At 45.1% G+C, this 15391-nt stretch overlaps 1 protein-coding gene across 5 annotated transcripts; it reads right to left on the bottom strand.

The window, feature by feature from the left end:
• Window positions 1-1029: 1029 nt before the first annotated feature.
• On the bottom strand, window positions 1030-13914 carry LOC112235460 (serine/arginine repetitive matrix protein 2). 5 transcript variants are annotated; one of them, XM_042319730.1, is made up of 10 exons: window positions 13775-13900; window positions 12712-12822; window positions 8060-8267; window positions 7523-7599; window positions 6712-7437; window positions 6507-6678; window positions 4135-5750; window positions 2658-3151; window positions 1903-2007; window positions 1030-1780 (listed from the first exon to the last, which is right to left on the bottom strand). In XM_042319730.1, exons 2-10 carry the CDS (start codon window positions 12737-12739, stop codon window positions 1778-1780), a joined length of 3429 nt encoding a protein of 1142 aa, XP_042175664.1. In that variant the 5' UTR covers window positions 12740-12822; window positions 13775-13900; the 3' UTR covers window positions 1030-1777. The 5 variants fall into 5 exon arrangements, with proteins under 5 accessions (XP_042175664.1, XP_042175661.1, XP_042175663.1 ...); XM_042319727.1 differs by having other exon boundaries at window positions 6507-7437; window positions 13775-13914; XM_042319729.1 differs by having other exon boundaries at window positions 6507-7434; window positions 13775-13899.
• Between the last annotated feature and the right edge of the window lie 1477 nt (window positions 13915-15391).

The raw sequence follows: 15391 nt of genomic DNA, 5'->3' as shown, positions 1-15391 counted from the left end.
GTGTTCCACCATCATTGTTGTTTTTTTAATACTAAAGAGCTTCCATGAGCCTTTGAGCCACCATGGTCACAACGGCATGATCATAGCTGGAGTGTATTCATTAATTTGATTCTGTTGCAAAATATTTTGCAACAGAAACCGTTTTTTTTCTCAAACTGAAAACAAGTTTCTATTGGACAAATTCAGGTAGGTCCCTCAAAAATGTATTTTGTTTGCCGTTCTTGGTTCCTAGAATAAACGGCTAATGGTTATCGTTGCAACAGTCTGAATAATGAATACACCCCTGGCCCTGCTCTGAACATGCGGTCTGAAAAGCCCAAATAAGGGCCAGTAAAACAATGAACTGTGGATCTTTAGAACCCAATGAAGTGCAAGACAGAAGGACCTCCAGTGCCTCAAGACCCATTAGCACTAGATCCCTGGCTGAGGTCAATAGGGTTGTCCTTTGGAATGGGAAAGAGGTTAAACTTACTTACACGGCTCAGAGTTAGTCATATAGCTGTGAGGTCAGAAATAACAAACAGGAGCAAAGTTCAATACGTTTTTATGTTCGGAAAATTCAATTGAACAGAAACGGTGCGGTACTGAACCACCAGATGAAAAACAGGGAGGGGTTGTGGAATACTGTCAGCATGGCCACTGCCTTTTAAATACGTCACTCATTGCTTCAAGCCACACCTCGCCACACTCACCAAACGGGAGCAAACGTACCTCAAAGTCTGTTCAAGAACATTTTGGTGGAAAGTGTCGTTCACTAGAAACTGTTTCAAAATGTAGCAAGCATTCAAGCAAACTAAAAAAACTTGTGTTCCAGGTCTGAATCAGTCTCTGATTAGAATCAAAGAATATATAGTACATCAGGGGTAATTAATCCAAACAATTAAAACAAGTTTCTATTGGAGAAACGTTTTGCAACAGAATTGGCGTAATGAATACACCCCTGCAGTACTGACCACAAGGTATAAAGATTTAGAAAAAAAAGGGGACCTTGACAGTTAGGCTCCTACATAAAGAACATTAGACAACAGGTGATTTTCTGGTTTCCTTTAATAATCAACATATTATGTACAAAGTCAGACAAATAATATTCTACTACTGATCAAGGAAATCCTAAAATGCATTTGTTATTAAAATAGCTAAAGATTACATCAGTTAATATGTAGAGAAGTGAAAACATTTAGAGTGGATCCTACAAAGACCTGATAAGTTTGTCTTCTCAACGGAGAGACCTGGTCGTCTGCCCGTCACTAAAGACACACCTGACCATCATATTACCGATGTGTGTATTTGTGTGCCCGTGCGTGCTGAGGGCAGACCGAGCAGTTCACTTAATTACAGGTTAAAATGTCACTAAAGGAACCATGAGGTGGAAATATTATTACTGAACACAGTAAAAAAGGAACAGAAGTTTAACATTAGAAAGGGTTGACAAAACATTGAAAATATGTTCCTATATCATTTTGCTTCAGTCATTGTCCAAAGAGCTCTGTCTGAGCAACGTGTAGAAGCTAGGGATAACCACACTGTACACACTGCAATCCATCCAATGACACACAAGAACACTCAGGCCAGTCTGTCCAATGGGACACAGGATCACTGACGTTTCAAACACTTCCCCAGACAGCTAGAGTACTGATGGGAGGGGTTGGGGAGGGAATGGTTGTCCAGAGAACAAGGGCTGGCAGTATCTGATGAGGTTCCTGCTCTATAACCACAACAACCTTGACACCTGGTGATGGTATCCATGGGGAGTACCTCTGATGCGCCCCAAAGAAAGTTACTGCGGAATAGAGAGAAAAATGTATGTTAATAAATCACTCTACTACTCATCATTCATCTAATATGGGTGAATGTTTGAATGTATAGTGGATGAATGCTAGAATGAAGCTTGGGAGTTCTTACACTTAAGCTCTTGCCACAGGGCTTCCTGTCCTCATCCTCGTCATCAGACACATGCGGCTTCGCTATGGCCATCTCCTCTTTACTTGCTGCTATCATCTTACATTTCTACACACACAGAATGATATTAGAAACGTAAACAAATCATTGAGAAGTCAACAGTCAGAATAATACAAGAGAACACCCCAAACAACACAGTTGTCTTCACATTCGAGTCTTGTCGTACTTGTAACATTAAGACACTACATAAAACATCTGGAACGGGTTGACTCGTCAGTAAGATGCAGGTGCATTCTCTTCACGTTTGTAACCTTTAAGGATACTTCGCGATTTTGGCAATGAAGTCCTTTACTCCCCAGATCAGGTCTCTGCATCCAGTATGAAGTAAGTTAAGAGGTAGTTTTGTGAGCCAATGCTAACTAGAATTAGCACAATGGACTGGAAGACTAAGGCATCTACTAGCATGCTAGCAGTAACCATAGACTTCCAGGCATGACGGTAACACTAGTTAGCAATTGCACAGTTAGCAAATTCCTTCAAACTGCATGCAGAGACATAAAAATGGTATCCATAAGATCATGACTCTGGGGAAGCAGATAAAGGGCTTAATTGACAAAATCATTACATAAAACACTACAAATGGGAGTCTGAGCTAAAGTTTGACGCTTGCTGTAATACATCATGGGGGGGTCTACATCCACAATTGATAAAGTAAGTCTTTGTTATTACATGCAGTACAAGTCTCTTGTAAGTCTTACCTCAGTGAGCTCCTTGATGCTGTAGATGTTGGCCTGCTGAGTCACCTTCCTCTTCACCTCCTCTATGTGGTCCAGGTTGAGGGGGGGAAGGGTTGTTTGGGGAGCCTGGCTAGGAGGGGGCTTGTTGGTGATGGTGGGGAGGGGAGCCATCTGGGGCATGTTTGACATCTGAGCCATGTTGGTGAGGGCTGCAGTCATGGTGGCAGCTTTCATACTGGCCATGGCAGCACTCATGGCCATATTGGACATGTTCATGTTGGGCATGTTCATGTTGGGCATGTTCATGTTGGGCATGTTCATGTTGGGCATTCCCATGCCGGGCATGTTGAGAGGCAAGGGCAGGGGAAGAGGCAGATTCAGAGGGGTTGGGGCTGGGTTGGGCAGGGGAAGCTGGAGGATGGCCTTGGGTCTCAGACTCTCTGGAATGGGCACACCTGCTTTAGCACACATGGCTGCTGCATTGGCCTTCGCTATCTCCAGTAGCTGGTCTTTGTCTGTGAAGAGAGAAAGGGGAGAAGAAAGTGGAGAATAGACATCTGTCAACAGTGGTATTTTAGACTACATAATCACACCTAATCTGTTCTAAGGTGCCTAGAACAGCCACCATTAAACCGAGGGTACAATACATTGGATTGGTGTATTTACGGAGTGGCTGCGGATCCAAGTTCTCTGGAACCCTCTTCCCGACAGCTAAAGGTTCTAAGCTTCTGCGCATGTGTGGGATTCTCTACTTTACACCCAGTCTCTGCTGTACTTGTTCAGCTGTCCAGAGAACAGGCTACTCTTGCGAATGGTGCTTGTTTAATAAAGTTCGATCAAATCTGAAACAATGTCTGCTAGACAGCATGATAGTATTCTACATAACAGAACCAAATATAATAGCATAGTATAACGTTACTGTAAGACAAAAAAACACCCTAAAATATTAGAAACTAGGTGTGAGAATTCTCACATTCAAGTTTTACTGATGAAACGTCCATTCAGCATCAATTAGTTTCATGGGGAAATGCATTTATATCTTCTTGAGCTAGCAACAGTGTTGTTTGAAGTAACCTACAGTGTTGTTTTGAATGTACAGTGAGCGAATTTTATTGCAAATTTTTGTTAAACTGTAGCATACCTGTGTTTTGTTTCAATCAAAGCACATATTTTGCCTAGTGGTGCACTCGGGTGAGTTTTGGCTGCATGAGAGAATTGAGACCATTCGCACAATCGTCCAAAAATCTCGTAAGAAATTAGGTGATTATTTTTGTCTTACAGTAACGTTATACTATGCTATTATATTTGGTAAAACACTATCATTATGTGATCTTGCAGACATTGATTCCGCTTTCGCCAGGGTAGCCTGTACTCTGGGCAGCTGAACAAGTAGAGCACAGATTGTGTGTAAAATAGAGAATCCTGCACATGCGCAGAAGCTTCGTAGCTTTAGCTGTCGGGAAGAGGGTTCCAAAGAACTCCATACTTGTAGTCTTACCCAGCTCAGTGAGACGAGGAGGGGTCTTGCTGGCACTGCGGCGGGTTCGAGATGTGGACCGGCGCTTGCGGAGGATGAGGATGGGTGAATGGCTTGGTTCCCGTTTCCATCGGTCGCGGCGGTCAAATGAGCGATTTCGCATGATGGGCCGGCGCCGTCGCGACACGGACCTTCTCCTCCGGCCTGGAGAACGAGACTTGAGGCGTTTGCGCCTGTCTGTGGATTTGGACCTCTTCCTTCTGGCCGGGGAGCGGGACTTTGAGTGCTTGGTCCTGGACTTGGAATGTGACTTCCTGCGCCGTGCCGGTGACTTAGAGCGTGATCTCCTGCGCCAGACAGGACTTCTGGACTTGGACCTCTTCTTCCGTCTGGCAGGCGGGGAGACAGACTTCCTTTTCCTGGATGGGGACTTGGAACGCCTCCTTCTGGAGGTAGACTTGGACTGAGAGGGAGAGGTAGACTTAGACCGGGAGCACCTCCGTGAGGGAGAGGTGGACGTCTTTCTGCCGGCAGGTGAGTGGGACTTTCTGGCAGGTGATGCTGATTTTGAGGACTGACGTTGTTTCGAGGATGATGCCTTCTTGATGGAGGATTTAGAAGATGATGCCCTGTAGCGACGATCAGCACAAACGGTCTCTGGTGACACAGACCTGGAGATAGCATTCTCATCTGGCTCTTCTTCAGAGGAGCTTGTTGGGCTTCTTGCTCCCTTTGGCTCTTCTGCTGCGGAGTCGTGGTCTTCAGATGGAATCTCAGAAATGCTCTCGTCACCCTGCCCAGCCACTGGCTTGCCCTGTATGATAGAACTGGAGGGTGCAGCCCAAGGGAGGGGCTTCCAGGGCCCTGTTGCAGCTGTTGCTACAGCCTCCCCAACAGGCTTGTCTGCAGGCTTGTCATTCACAGTCTTGTCTGCAGTATGTTTGACTGATTTCAGAGACTTCAGGTCAGTAGACCTGGATCTTGAGCGTTCTGGGGATACGCTCTCAGATTGCCTATCGCTTACGACAGACCTAGATTTCGATATGTCTCTTTTGGGCGATTTTGACAGTGAACACTTGTTTCTTTTCAGCGATTTGGATTTAGGAGTACAGGACCTGTTACATGGGGATGGTGATCTTGATGGTTTACTGCGTATTGCGGATCTGGACTTTGTCCTGCTCCGCTTTGGTGATCTAGAAAGTATTTTCTGTACTGGTGAACTGGATTTCCTGCAGCTCCTGGAGCGGGACTTGGTGTTCTTGCCTGTTGGGGATTTGGACAGTGAGCCTTTCCTGTTCCTCTTCAGGATCACGACAGAGCGGGACCGAGTACGCTTGCCTTTCCTGACCGGAGACCGGGACCGTCGTGTCCTGGGGGGAGACCTCTTCCTGTGAGACGGGGAGCTGCTTTTGGAGCGCCGGCCTCTTCTCAGGGACCGGGAATGACGGAGCCGTCTAGATTTGGAACGTGAGCGGCGAGTCAGCCTCACAGGCGAGCGGGACCTCGAGGGTCTACCACGACGAGTGGGAGGGGTTCTGGTCCTCGACCTCCTGACACGACCACGAGGCCTGGACTCAGACCGCCGCCCTCGTCTTGGAGACAGTTTGCGTCCCCTCCTGGGGGACAGAGGAGACGACTTGCGTCCCCTCCTGGGGGACAGAGAAGGGGACTTGCGTCCTCTCTTGGGGGACTTGCGTCCTCTCCTGGGGGACAGAGGAGAAGACTTGCGTCCCCTCCTGGGGGACAGAGGAGAAGACTTGCGTCCCCTCCTGGGGGACAGAGGAGAAGACTTGCGTCCCCTCCTGGGGGACAGAGGAGACGACTTGCGTCCCCTCCTGGGGGACAGAGGAGACGACTTGCGTCCCCTCCTGGGGGACAGAGGAGACGACTTGCGTCCCCTCCTGGGGGACAGAGGAGAAGACTTGCGTCCCCTCCTGGGGGACAGAGGAGACGACTGGGGGGGACAGAGGAGACGACTTGCGTCCCCTCCTGGGGGACAGAGGAGGGGGACTTGCGTCCCCTCCTGGGGGACAGAGGAGACGACTGGGGGACAGAGGAGGGGACTTGCGTCCTCTCCTGGGGGACAGAGAGGGGGACTTGCGTCCTCTCCTGGGGGACAGAGAGGGGGACTTGCGTCCTCTCCTGGGGGACAGAGAGGGGGACTTGCGTCCTCTCCTGGGGGACAGAGAGGGGGACTTGCGTCCTCTCCTGGGGGACAGAGAGGGGACTTGCGTCCTCTCCTGGGGGACAGAGAAGGGGACTTGCGTCCTCTCCTGGGGGACAGAGAAGGGGACTTGCGTCCTCTCCTGGGGGACAGAGAAGGGGACTTGCGTCCTCTCCTGGGGGACAGAGAAGGGGACTTGCGTCCTCTCCTGGGGGACAGAGAGGGGGACTTGCGTCCTCTCCTGGGGGACAGAGAGGGGGACTTGCGTCCTCTCCTGGGGGACAGAGAGGGGGACTTGCGTCCTCTCCTGGGGGACAGAGAAGGGGACTTGCGTCCTCTCCTGGGGGACAGAGAAGGGGACTTGCGTCCTCTCCTGGGGGACAGAGAAGGGGACTTGCGTCCTCTCCTGGGGGACAGAGAAGGGGACTTGCGTCCTGTCCTTTTAAGGGACTTGGACTGCTTCCTCTTGGGAGTCATGCTCTTTGAGAAGGATCGAGACCTGCCCCTGCTAGACACAGGCAGACCAGACAATTGCTTGGGGCTTTGTGAACGACTGCGGCTTGATCTGGACCGCTTGGAGCTTGTCGAATGACTAACACTCGATCTGGCTCTTTTAGTGTCCGTCAGTGACTGTGACCTTGACCGTGAGGGAGCATGGTTATTCACCTTTGACCTCTGCCCTGCGTTTGTCTCCTCTCTCTGGCCGCCTTGCTTGGGGATGATGTCCGGAAGCTCCTGGGAGTGACTGAAGCACCTGTCGCTCCGTGAATCTTCTGCCTTTATGACGGAGACGGTCTGTCCCTCCCCGTCAGCAGGGGGCGCCTTCTCTTCTGTCTTTCCTCGTGCATCCGCAGACTGCTCATCCAAGGTTTGACACATTTTCAGAGATCCCTCTTTTTGGCCGAGAGTTAGGCGTAGGGAGGACACCCTTTCCTCTTGTCTGGCCTTAGACAGGATGGGAACTGCTTGCACATCCGTGCCAGCTGGCTTCTCCTCAGACTCAGAATCTGACCCTGACATAGATTCGCTCTCTGATGGGGAGTGTAAAGGTGAGTTCTTCTCCTGCTTCTCTTCCCCTTTTCTCCTCCTCTTTTTCTTCTTTTTCCCAAAATGTCTTTTGTGTTTTCTGGCTTTAACATCACATACCTCAGGTTTATCTGCTTGGACCGGTACACAGGCATTAGCAACAAATAACTTTAGCATCTGTTAATTTCCTACACCCGAACCCAGAGCCACACTCCTTACCTGTGATCAAGCCCTTTGTTGCCTCATCTTTTGTGCCTGCTGCTGCATCAGAAGCCACAAAGCCAGCACTCCTCAAACTAAAAACAACAAAGAAAACATTTGTTATTACAGCAAATATTCACAATCGTCCCAGTAGTATAAAGACAAACAAGAGCCTGTTGGCTGATTAGTGCAACATTTCTGCTGCTTTGTCTCCTATATTCCAGTGAGGAAACCATCTAGAGGTGACCAGGCACAGCACAGGTCTGGGTGTAATGGGCAGAGTCTAGCAGTGAGTGCATTCAATTATTTGGCCCATGTTGCTCTGGCGGGAGGAGTATGCGCCGGGTGAAAAGTAATTGCATTCGTTTTGGAACTGCGCTGCCTTCCGGGTGTGAGCCAGATGCCCTGCTCTGGCTGACGGCGAAGTCTTCTCAAAACAAAAGTGACATAGGTTAAGCACGTGCACAGCAGTTAAGCTTAATCTAACTTCCTCATTGTTGTGGTTCTAACGGGAGGAGTCAAACAATGTTCTGGGTCTAATGGGAGGAGCCTCACCCTGCTCTGGTTCTGACTGGTGGCTTCTCTACGTCGGACTCTGGGACCGACTCTGAGCTGGTCTCCCGCTCTCCCTTGCCACGTTTCTTCTTCTTCTTTTTGCCCTTGTGTTTTTTGTGCTTCTTGTTCTTCTTGTGCAGCATCTCAATTCCTTCTTTTGCAGACGTTTCCTTTAGAGTGTGTTCACTCTCTGCTGCCTCGTCCCCACCTGCACAGATTAACCAATCATATTCCTTATTTACAGATTAGCAAAGCACATTCTTTAGTCACAGATTAACCAATCACATTTCTTTGTCTGGATAAATTACGAGTTTGGTGAATTTCATCAGCAACATGGGACATACAATCCTAACGAAAGGTGGCTAGGAAGAGAATTGGCAACCTCTGGTGTGTGTGTCATTGGCATTTCAGGATCTAGCCAATCCAGCTCGAACCTCCAGCGGCATAGCTATAACTATCTTGAGGTCGAGATGATAGTCTACCGAAAGCACGGCAAAGAAACTTTCAACAAACATTTACTTGGGGCAGGGTTTCCTCTAGGTTCACTTAAGTGTTGCACTGCTCCATGGCAGAATAATTTCCACCACACCAAAATAAATACCAAACAGTTTCAATAAAGTTCTGTAAAGCACATTCACTTTTCTTGGTAAAAAAATAATCTGTCTGGGTTCAACACAGTTCTGAAGGTTATTTAGCTCTGTGAGCTGTGGCAGGCAGCCTACAATTCAAGAAACACCCGTGCCAGTGACACGTGCACGAGTGGCCCATGCTCGATACAGACGCTCTATGGCGCGAAACACAATTCACTTGAATCACATCAGAATAGACCTGTGCGAGAAACCAGGGACCAGTATACGAGTGAGCAGTGCGCAATACAGAAGCCCTGCGGCTTGAAACACAATTCACTTGAATCCCCTCAGAGTGAACCTGCATGAGAAACTGCAAGAAAGGTAAGTTAGGTTGTTTGACTAATTGACGACACATTCCAGGTAAATAACCCATACAGAACATGACTTTTCCAGTCATGTTTGGTTTCACTGCAATCAACTGGTTTGTTTGTAACACAATCAAACATGGGCCATTTCGCAGGATGTATTGACTGAAAGAAACCGATTTGAAGACAACAAGTCATGACATCATTGTGCACCAATGATTTGCCCGCTGTTTCGTTGATTGACTGTCTTTTAACCCAATGACCACTGATCGTCTTGAAATCTAGCTGGGTAGATAGCCAATGAGCTGAGCTAAACGGCAATGCACCATGTTTATGTGTTGCAAGAACAACCCATGTAGTAAGCTCCAGCGTAAAGTGAGTCATTTGCTATTGAAGTTTCATACCGGAAGGAGAAACACATGTTACGCACTGCATTGTTTGGTGAACGCGCAGATTCAGCTGTTTATATATCAATCATTATGGCGACTAAGTCAGGGAAAGCTAAATCTAAGTCTAGATATACAGATGTACACACAATTTTAGAATAAATTGATTGGGAAGGTGAGACAGAGATTCTTGTAGGACGATTCATTTAGCAATTGTGGAGGAATATTTTTTGAACGAGAGAGGACATCGTTTTGGACTGGTAAGTTCTTATCATGCTAATGCCCTTGTTTGAAATTAATAATTTAAAATATTATTTGTGATTTTTTTTTACATTTTAGAAGCAATATATAAACATGTAATGTCATGAAATGTGAGATGCGTGTGTCTGCCGCCCCACCCCAACCCACATGAAATAGCCTATTTGAGGCTGTTGAGGAGAGGGCAGGACCACATCAATGGCCAAAGTGAAATGGAGACAGTAGATTCAGCTGGTCTGCTGTAATATAATAAAGACAGTAGATCTAGCTGGTCTGTCATAATATAATAGAGACAGTAGATCTAGCTGAAATGTCATAATATAAAAGACAGTAGATCTAGCAGGTAATAATAATATATTCAACCTAATATATTCAACCTTCAACTCTCTATATATATATCTGTTTATTATACCTGTTGATACAGGGCTCATATGTGAAACTATTCTAACTGAACATTTTCTTTCACAGTGACACTGACTCCGAATGGGAGTCTTATCAGGTGTCCTGTGTTAAGTATGCTCTCGCCAATTCTCTCTCTCGGAGGACCTGAGCCCTAGGACCATGAGTCAGGACTACCTGGCATGATGACTCCTTGCTGTTCCCAGTCCACCTGGCCTTGCCGCTGTTCCAGTTTCAACTGTTCTGCCTGCGGCTATGGAACCCTTAACTGTTCATTTTTACTCGAGGTACTGTGCTGTTGCACCCTCTACAACCACTGTGATCTCCACCCGGCACAGCCAGAAGAGGACTGGCCACCCCTCACAGCCTGGTTCCTCTCTAGGTTTCTTCCTAGGTTTTTGCCTTTCTAGTGAGTTTTTCCCAGCCACCGTGCTTCTACACCTGCATTGCTTGCTGTTTGGGGTTTTAGGCTGGGGCTATATAAATAGATTTGATTTGATAGAGGACTGAGGGTCTTACAAATATTGAAAGTGTGTAAATAGTTACCCATGTTATTTTATAAATGTGTGTATATATATTCTTATCAATATTTTTTTTCTTCCATTTTTTGTGTGTGTGTGGGGGGGGGTGTTAGAATACCATTTTGGTATTTTGTATATAGTTATTTGTTTCAAAATGTATACCTTCACCAATTTGGCCACTTGGGTACATTTGGGCTACTTGTGTGGGACACCTGGGTGGCTTCATGATAAATGTCATGTAGCACACTCATTTTAGAAGTTATCATTCTGAAACTTTGCACAAGTACTGTTGCCCTCTTATAGTTTTCACTGAAATTGTCCCCATCATCCTATCTTGTTCATTTTAAAGATTATACAAAAATAAAAATCGTATGTTTTTTTTCATTGTTCTATCTAAACCAGATCTATTGTGTTATATTCTCCTACATTCAATTCACATGTACACAAACTTCAGAGTTTTCTTTCAAATGGTATCAAGAATATGCATATCCTTGGTTCTGTGCCTGAGCTACAGGCTGTTAGATTTGGGTATGTCTTCAGGCGGAAATTGCACAAAGTAGGGGGGGAGCTGTAAGAGGTTACAGGTGTGCCTTTGTTAAAAGTTAATTTGTGCAATTTCATTCCTTCTTAATGCATTTGAGCCAATCAGTTGTGTTGTGACATGGTATGGGTGGTATACAGAAGATAGCCTTATTTGGTAAAATACCATGTCCTTATTATGGCAAGAACAGCTCAAATAAGCAAAGATAAATGACAATCCATCATTACTTTAAGACATGAAGGTTAGTCAAAAATTTCAGGAACTTTGAAAGTTTCTTCAAGTGCAGTCGCAAAAACCATCAAGCGCTATTTTGAAACTGGCGCTCATGAGGACCGGTAGTCTTAATTTGAGATTTTGGGTTAAAACCTCTGTCTTTGTGAGACTAAATGGATGATCTCTTTATGTGTAGTTACACTGGGAAGCATGGAGGTGGTGGTGTGATGGTGCTTTGCTGGTGACAGTGTGTGATTTATTTCAAATTCAAGGTACACTTAACCAGCATGGCTACCACAGCATTCTGCAGCAATTCACCGTCCCATCTGCTTTGCGCTTAGTGGGACTATCATTTGTTTTTCAACAGGACAATGTCCCAACACACCTCCAGGCTGTGTAAGGGCTATTTTACCAAAAAAAGAGTGATGGAGTGCTGCATGAGATGACCTGGCCTTCACAATCACCTGACCTCAACCCAATTGAGATGGTTGGGATCAAATAGACTGCAGAGTGAAGGAAAAGCAGCCAACAAGTGCTCAGCATATGTGGGAAATCCTTCAAGACTATTGGAAAATAATTCCTCATGAAGATGGTTGAGAGAATGCCAAGAGTGTGCAAATCTGTCATCAAGGCAAAGGGTGGCTACGTACTTTGAAGAATCTCAAATATAAAATACATTTAGATTTGTTTAACACTTTTTTGGTTACTACATGATTCCATATGTGTTATTTCATAGTTCTGATGTCTTCACTATTATTTTACAATGTAGGAGATAGTCAAATAAAGAAAAACCCTAGAATGAGTAGGTGTGTCCAAACTTTTGACTGGTACTGTATATACTGCACATTTACACATGAAGCCCAAAGCGGGAGGTCTAAAAAACACTTACTAGCCACCAAAGTTTGAGCATGTCTGGGCATGGGTGTCTGTTTCCAGTTGTTGGTGAAACTCTGAACCAGAGAATATTCAGAAAGATATTAAATCCACCTTTTGTACTGAGTGAGGCGATACCTCGTCATTTTTGCTGCCAGACATATCACATTTCCCAACATCTAAGCTGGAACTAGTTATTTCTAAAAGACGTGGCCATGTGTATAAATAGGTGACAGCAGACACACAACCCAAACAAAGATCTACGTCACACACACGAGAAGCATCTCTCACTTGGTACAAAACGTGGATTTAATATACTTCTGAATATTTCCTAATTATTGGAGTTCCACCAGCAACTAGAAACAGGCGTTTATAAGACACCGGTGCTTTCCAAATGAGAATTTAAGAAGCATTGCCAAGTAAAATGGTTTTGGTCATGAATTTCCTGTATTTAGGTATAACCCTCTGTGAGGATAACCATCCATCGTATTACAGGCATATTTCTATAGTAAATCTTGATAACACACCTTGCCGAGTGTCCATTGCACACTCCATTTTATCAGCTCTGTGTGGGGGGTGAGTGATGGCCTGAAAACCTCTGGCCACTAGCACTGTTCTCCTGGCCCTCGTCTCTCACTCTATAAGGAAAAACAGTAGTTACTCCAGGGCACTCAACAGGGATGTGTTGATTAGTCAGATTCCGTTGTTAAATGTTCCATCTGTTGCAAAACCGTTTATAGGTCTACCCTGAACTGAAACCTTTTGCAACGAAAATCTGTGTTTCTATTGTACAAATTCAGGTAGGTCCCTTCCCTTTTCTGTGGTTCCTACTTTCTATAATAAACGGTTTCCATTGCAAAACGTTTTGCAACTGAATCTGACTAATGAATAACCCCTGCCAGTTTCAGAATGTCAAGACAATACAAATTAATTACATTACTACCGTTAAACAAACAGCCATGAATGTCCTCTTGGTTACACTGAGTCTGGGCACACAACAAAAAGAAACACTGCAGCAGTATTACATAACCAATGACCCACTTACATGCAACCTTTTTGTAATCGTTCATCTCAACTGGCAACAACATTTGCTCTGTAACGTTAGATAAAAACAACTGTGCTGAACACTTGCTAAGAGTTAGAAAGGTACTTTGCTGGGCAGCTACATAGCAACCAAAGTAGCTAAGTAAAGTAACGTTACCCCGCTAGCACTAACGTTAGCTAGTTAACTATAGGCGCAGAGTTAGCTAACGTGGCACGCTAATGCTAGCTAGTTATCAAGGAGAGGATTGTGTCGTTTTTAATCCCACCCAATGGTCCAAAAAAAGTTAAGTCTTAAGCGTAACAATTTTTAAAACTTGTGAACTTTAAAATGACTAACGTAGCTAGCTAGTTATCCACGACGTGTTATCTAACAAAGACACGCCGTATCAGCACCCGCGGCCTCATTCATTCGACTAGCTTGCTAACAGTTTGCAGATTACTTAACTCGTCGCACAAAACCAACAATACGTAATACAGACAACCGATGCTTGCGCTATAACACATATGCACACCATTTTTTGTGTTTTTTAAAGTTTTTTTTTTTACCTATGTCTCCAATTCCTTGAATTTAAATAGTTAGGAAATCCAGCAACGCCTGTTTAATGGTAGTCGCCATCTTCACAGGACGCCATGATAGTTTGGGGAGACCCAGTAATCCCAGAATGCCGTCCTGGGCGGCAAATTCCTAGAGGAATCTCCATGGCAACTCAGAGATGAAGGCTCTTTAAAAATCAACAAAGAATAATCAAAGAAATCATACATTCTATTATTAATTCGACCAATATAATTCTATCTATTTCTATGACAGAGGCATAGGGCACAGGGGCCATAAAAATAGACACTTTAGCTGAGACAGGTTGTAAGTTTTTTTCTCTACAACCCAATATGTAGGCCTATTCTATACAGTAGCCTATATACAGTGTATTGCATTGGGGCATGGGGCAGAGTAAAAAGCCATGCAGCAGACCGTGTCCCTCAAAAATGTCACTCAAAAACAAAACATATTTGGTTAGTAGAGACCTCAATTAATAATTACCACCCCAGTTTAGCTGAGACTAAACCAGGTTTCCATCCTACATTATATGTGAGTAAAGTAGGCCTAAAAGAGGCCTGGTGGAAACAGCACATTTGGCAGTAAAATTTCCAAATGTTGACAAAATAAATACGCTAGATAAGGTGGGTTCTTTTTGTGTAGATAAAATAAATTATACAAGAACAAATGTTGATATAATATGTTGTGTGGTCCTCCCACTTGACTCTGTCAAGCATGGAGTTTATTAGGCTACATATGAAATATGTTATGATGAACTTCACGGTGGTGAAAATGGCACGCTGTTTAGCTTGATGCTCCTTTCCAAGAAATATCGAGGGTCTTATTCTGGTGACATGATGTCGATGCTTGACTGTCGTTTGACAAATAAAAATAATCTCTCTCTTTTGTCCATAATATAATAATCTTATCATGTATACTATTGGCTTTATATGCAGTGTAGTCTATCTGCGAGCTGTTGGCTAGTGCAGCGCCAATACCGGTGGGCGCATTTACTAGCCTGTATAAGGCAACATTTTTTGAGACAAACCATCAGTGGAGTTGAAAATGTGATGGAAACCCAATTACACTAGTATTTTTTATTCGGTAGGCTACTTGGAAATGTAACCACAGCATGCGCTGACCAAATGGCAAGTGTCTTCACTGACATTTTCAACCTGTCCTTAACTGAGTCTGTAATACCAACATGTTTCAAGCACACCACCATAGTCCCTGTGCCCAAGACTAAGGTAACCTGCCTAAGGTAGCCTGCCTAAATGACTACCGACCCGGAGCACTCACGTCTGTAGCCATGAAGTGTTTTGAAAGGCTGATCATGGCTCACATCAACACCATTATCCCAGAAACCCTAGACCCACTCAAATTTGCACACCGCCCCAACAGATCCACAGATGATGCAATCTCTATTCCACTCAACACTGCCATTTTCCAACTGGACAAAAGGAACACCTATGTGAGAATGCTATTCATTGACTACAGCTCAGCGTTCAACACCATAGTGCCCTCAAAGCTCATCACTAAGCTAAGGATCCTGGGACTAAACACCTCCCTCTGCAACTGTATCCTGGACTTCCTGACGGGCCACCTCCAGGTGGTAAGGGTAGGTAACAACA

Source organism: Oncorhynchus tshawytscha, linkage group LG03 (genome assembly GCF_018296145.1).
Source record: "Oncorhynchus tshawytscha isolate Ot180627B linkage group LG03, Otsh_v2.0, whole genome shotgun sequence".
NCBI lineage: Eukaryota > Metazoa > Chordata > Actinopteri > Salmoniformes > Salmonidae > Oncorhynchus > Oncorhynchus tshawytscha.
Note: the sequence above shows the minus strand (reverse complement) of the source record. Positions and strands in the feature narration are given on the sequence as shown.

Coding starts and splice junctions, on each gene's coding strand:
- LOC112235460 (XM_042319727.1), bottom strand. CDS start 12,739: ATGGAGTGTGCAATGGACACTCGGCAAG. Junction 7,600..8,059: donor CCAGTCAGAACCAGAGCAGG/GTGAGGCTCCTC, acceptor TGTTGTTTTTAG/TTTGAGGAGTGCTGGCTTTG. Junction 5,751..6,506: donor TCCCCCAGGAGAGGACGCAA/GTCCCCCTCTCT, acceptor GAGGGGACGCAA/GTCGTCTCCTCTGTCCCCCA.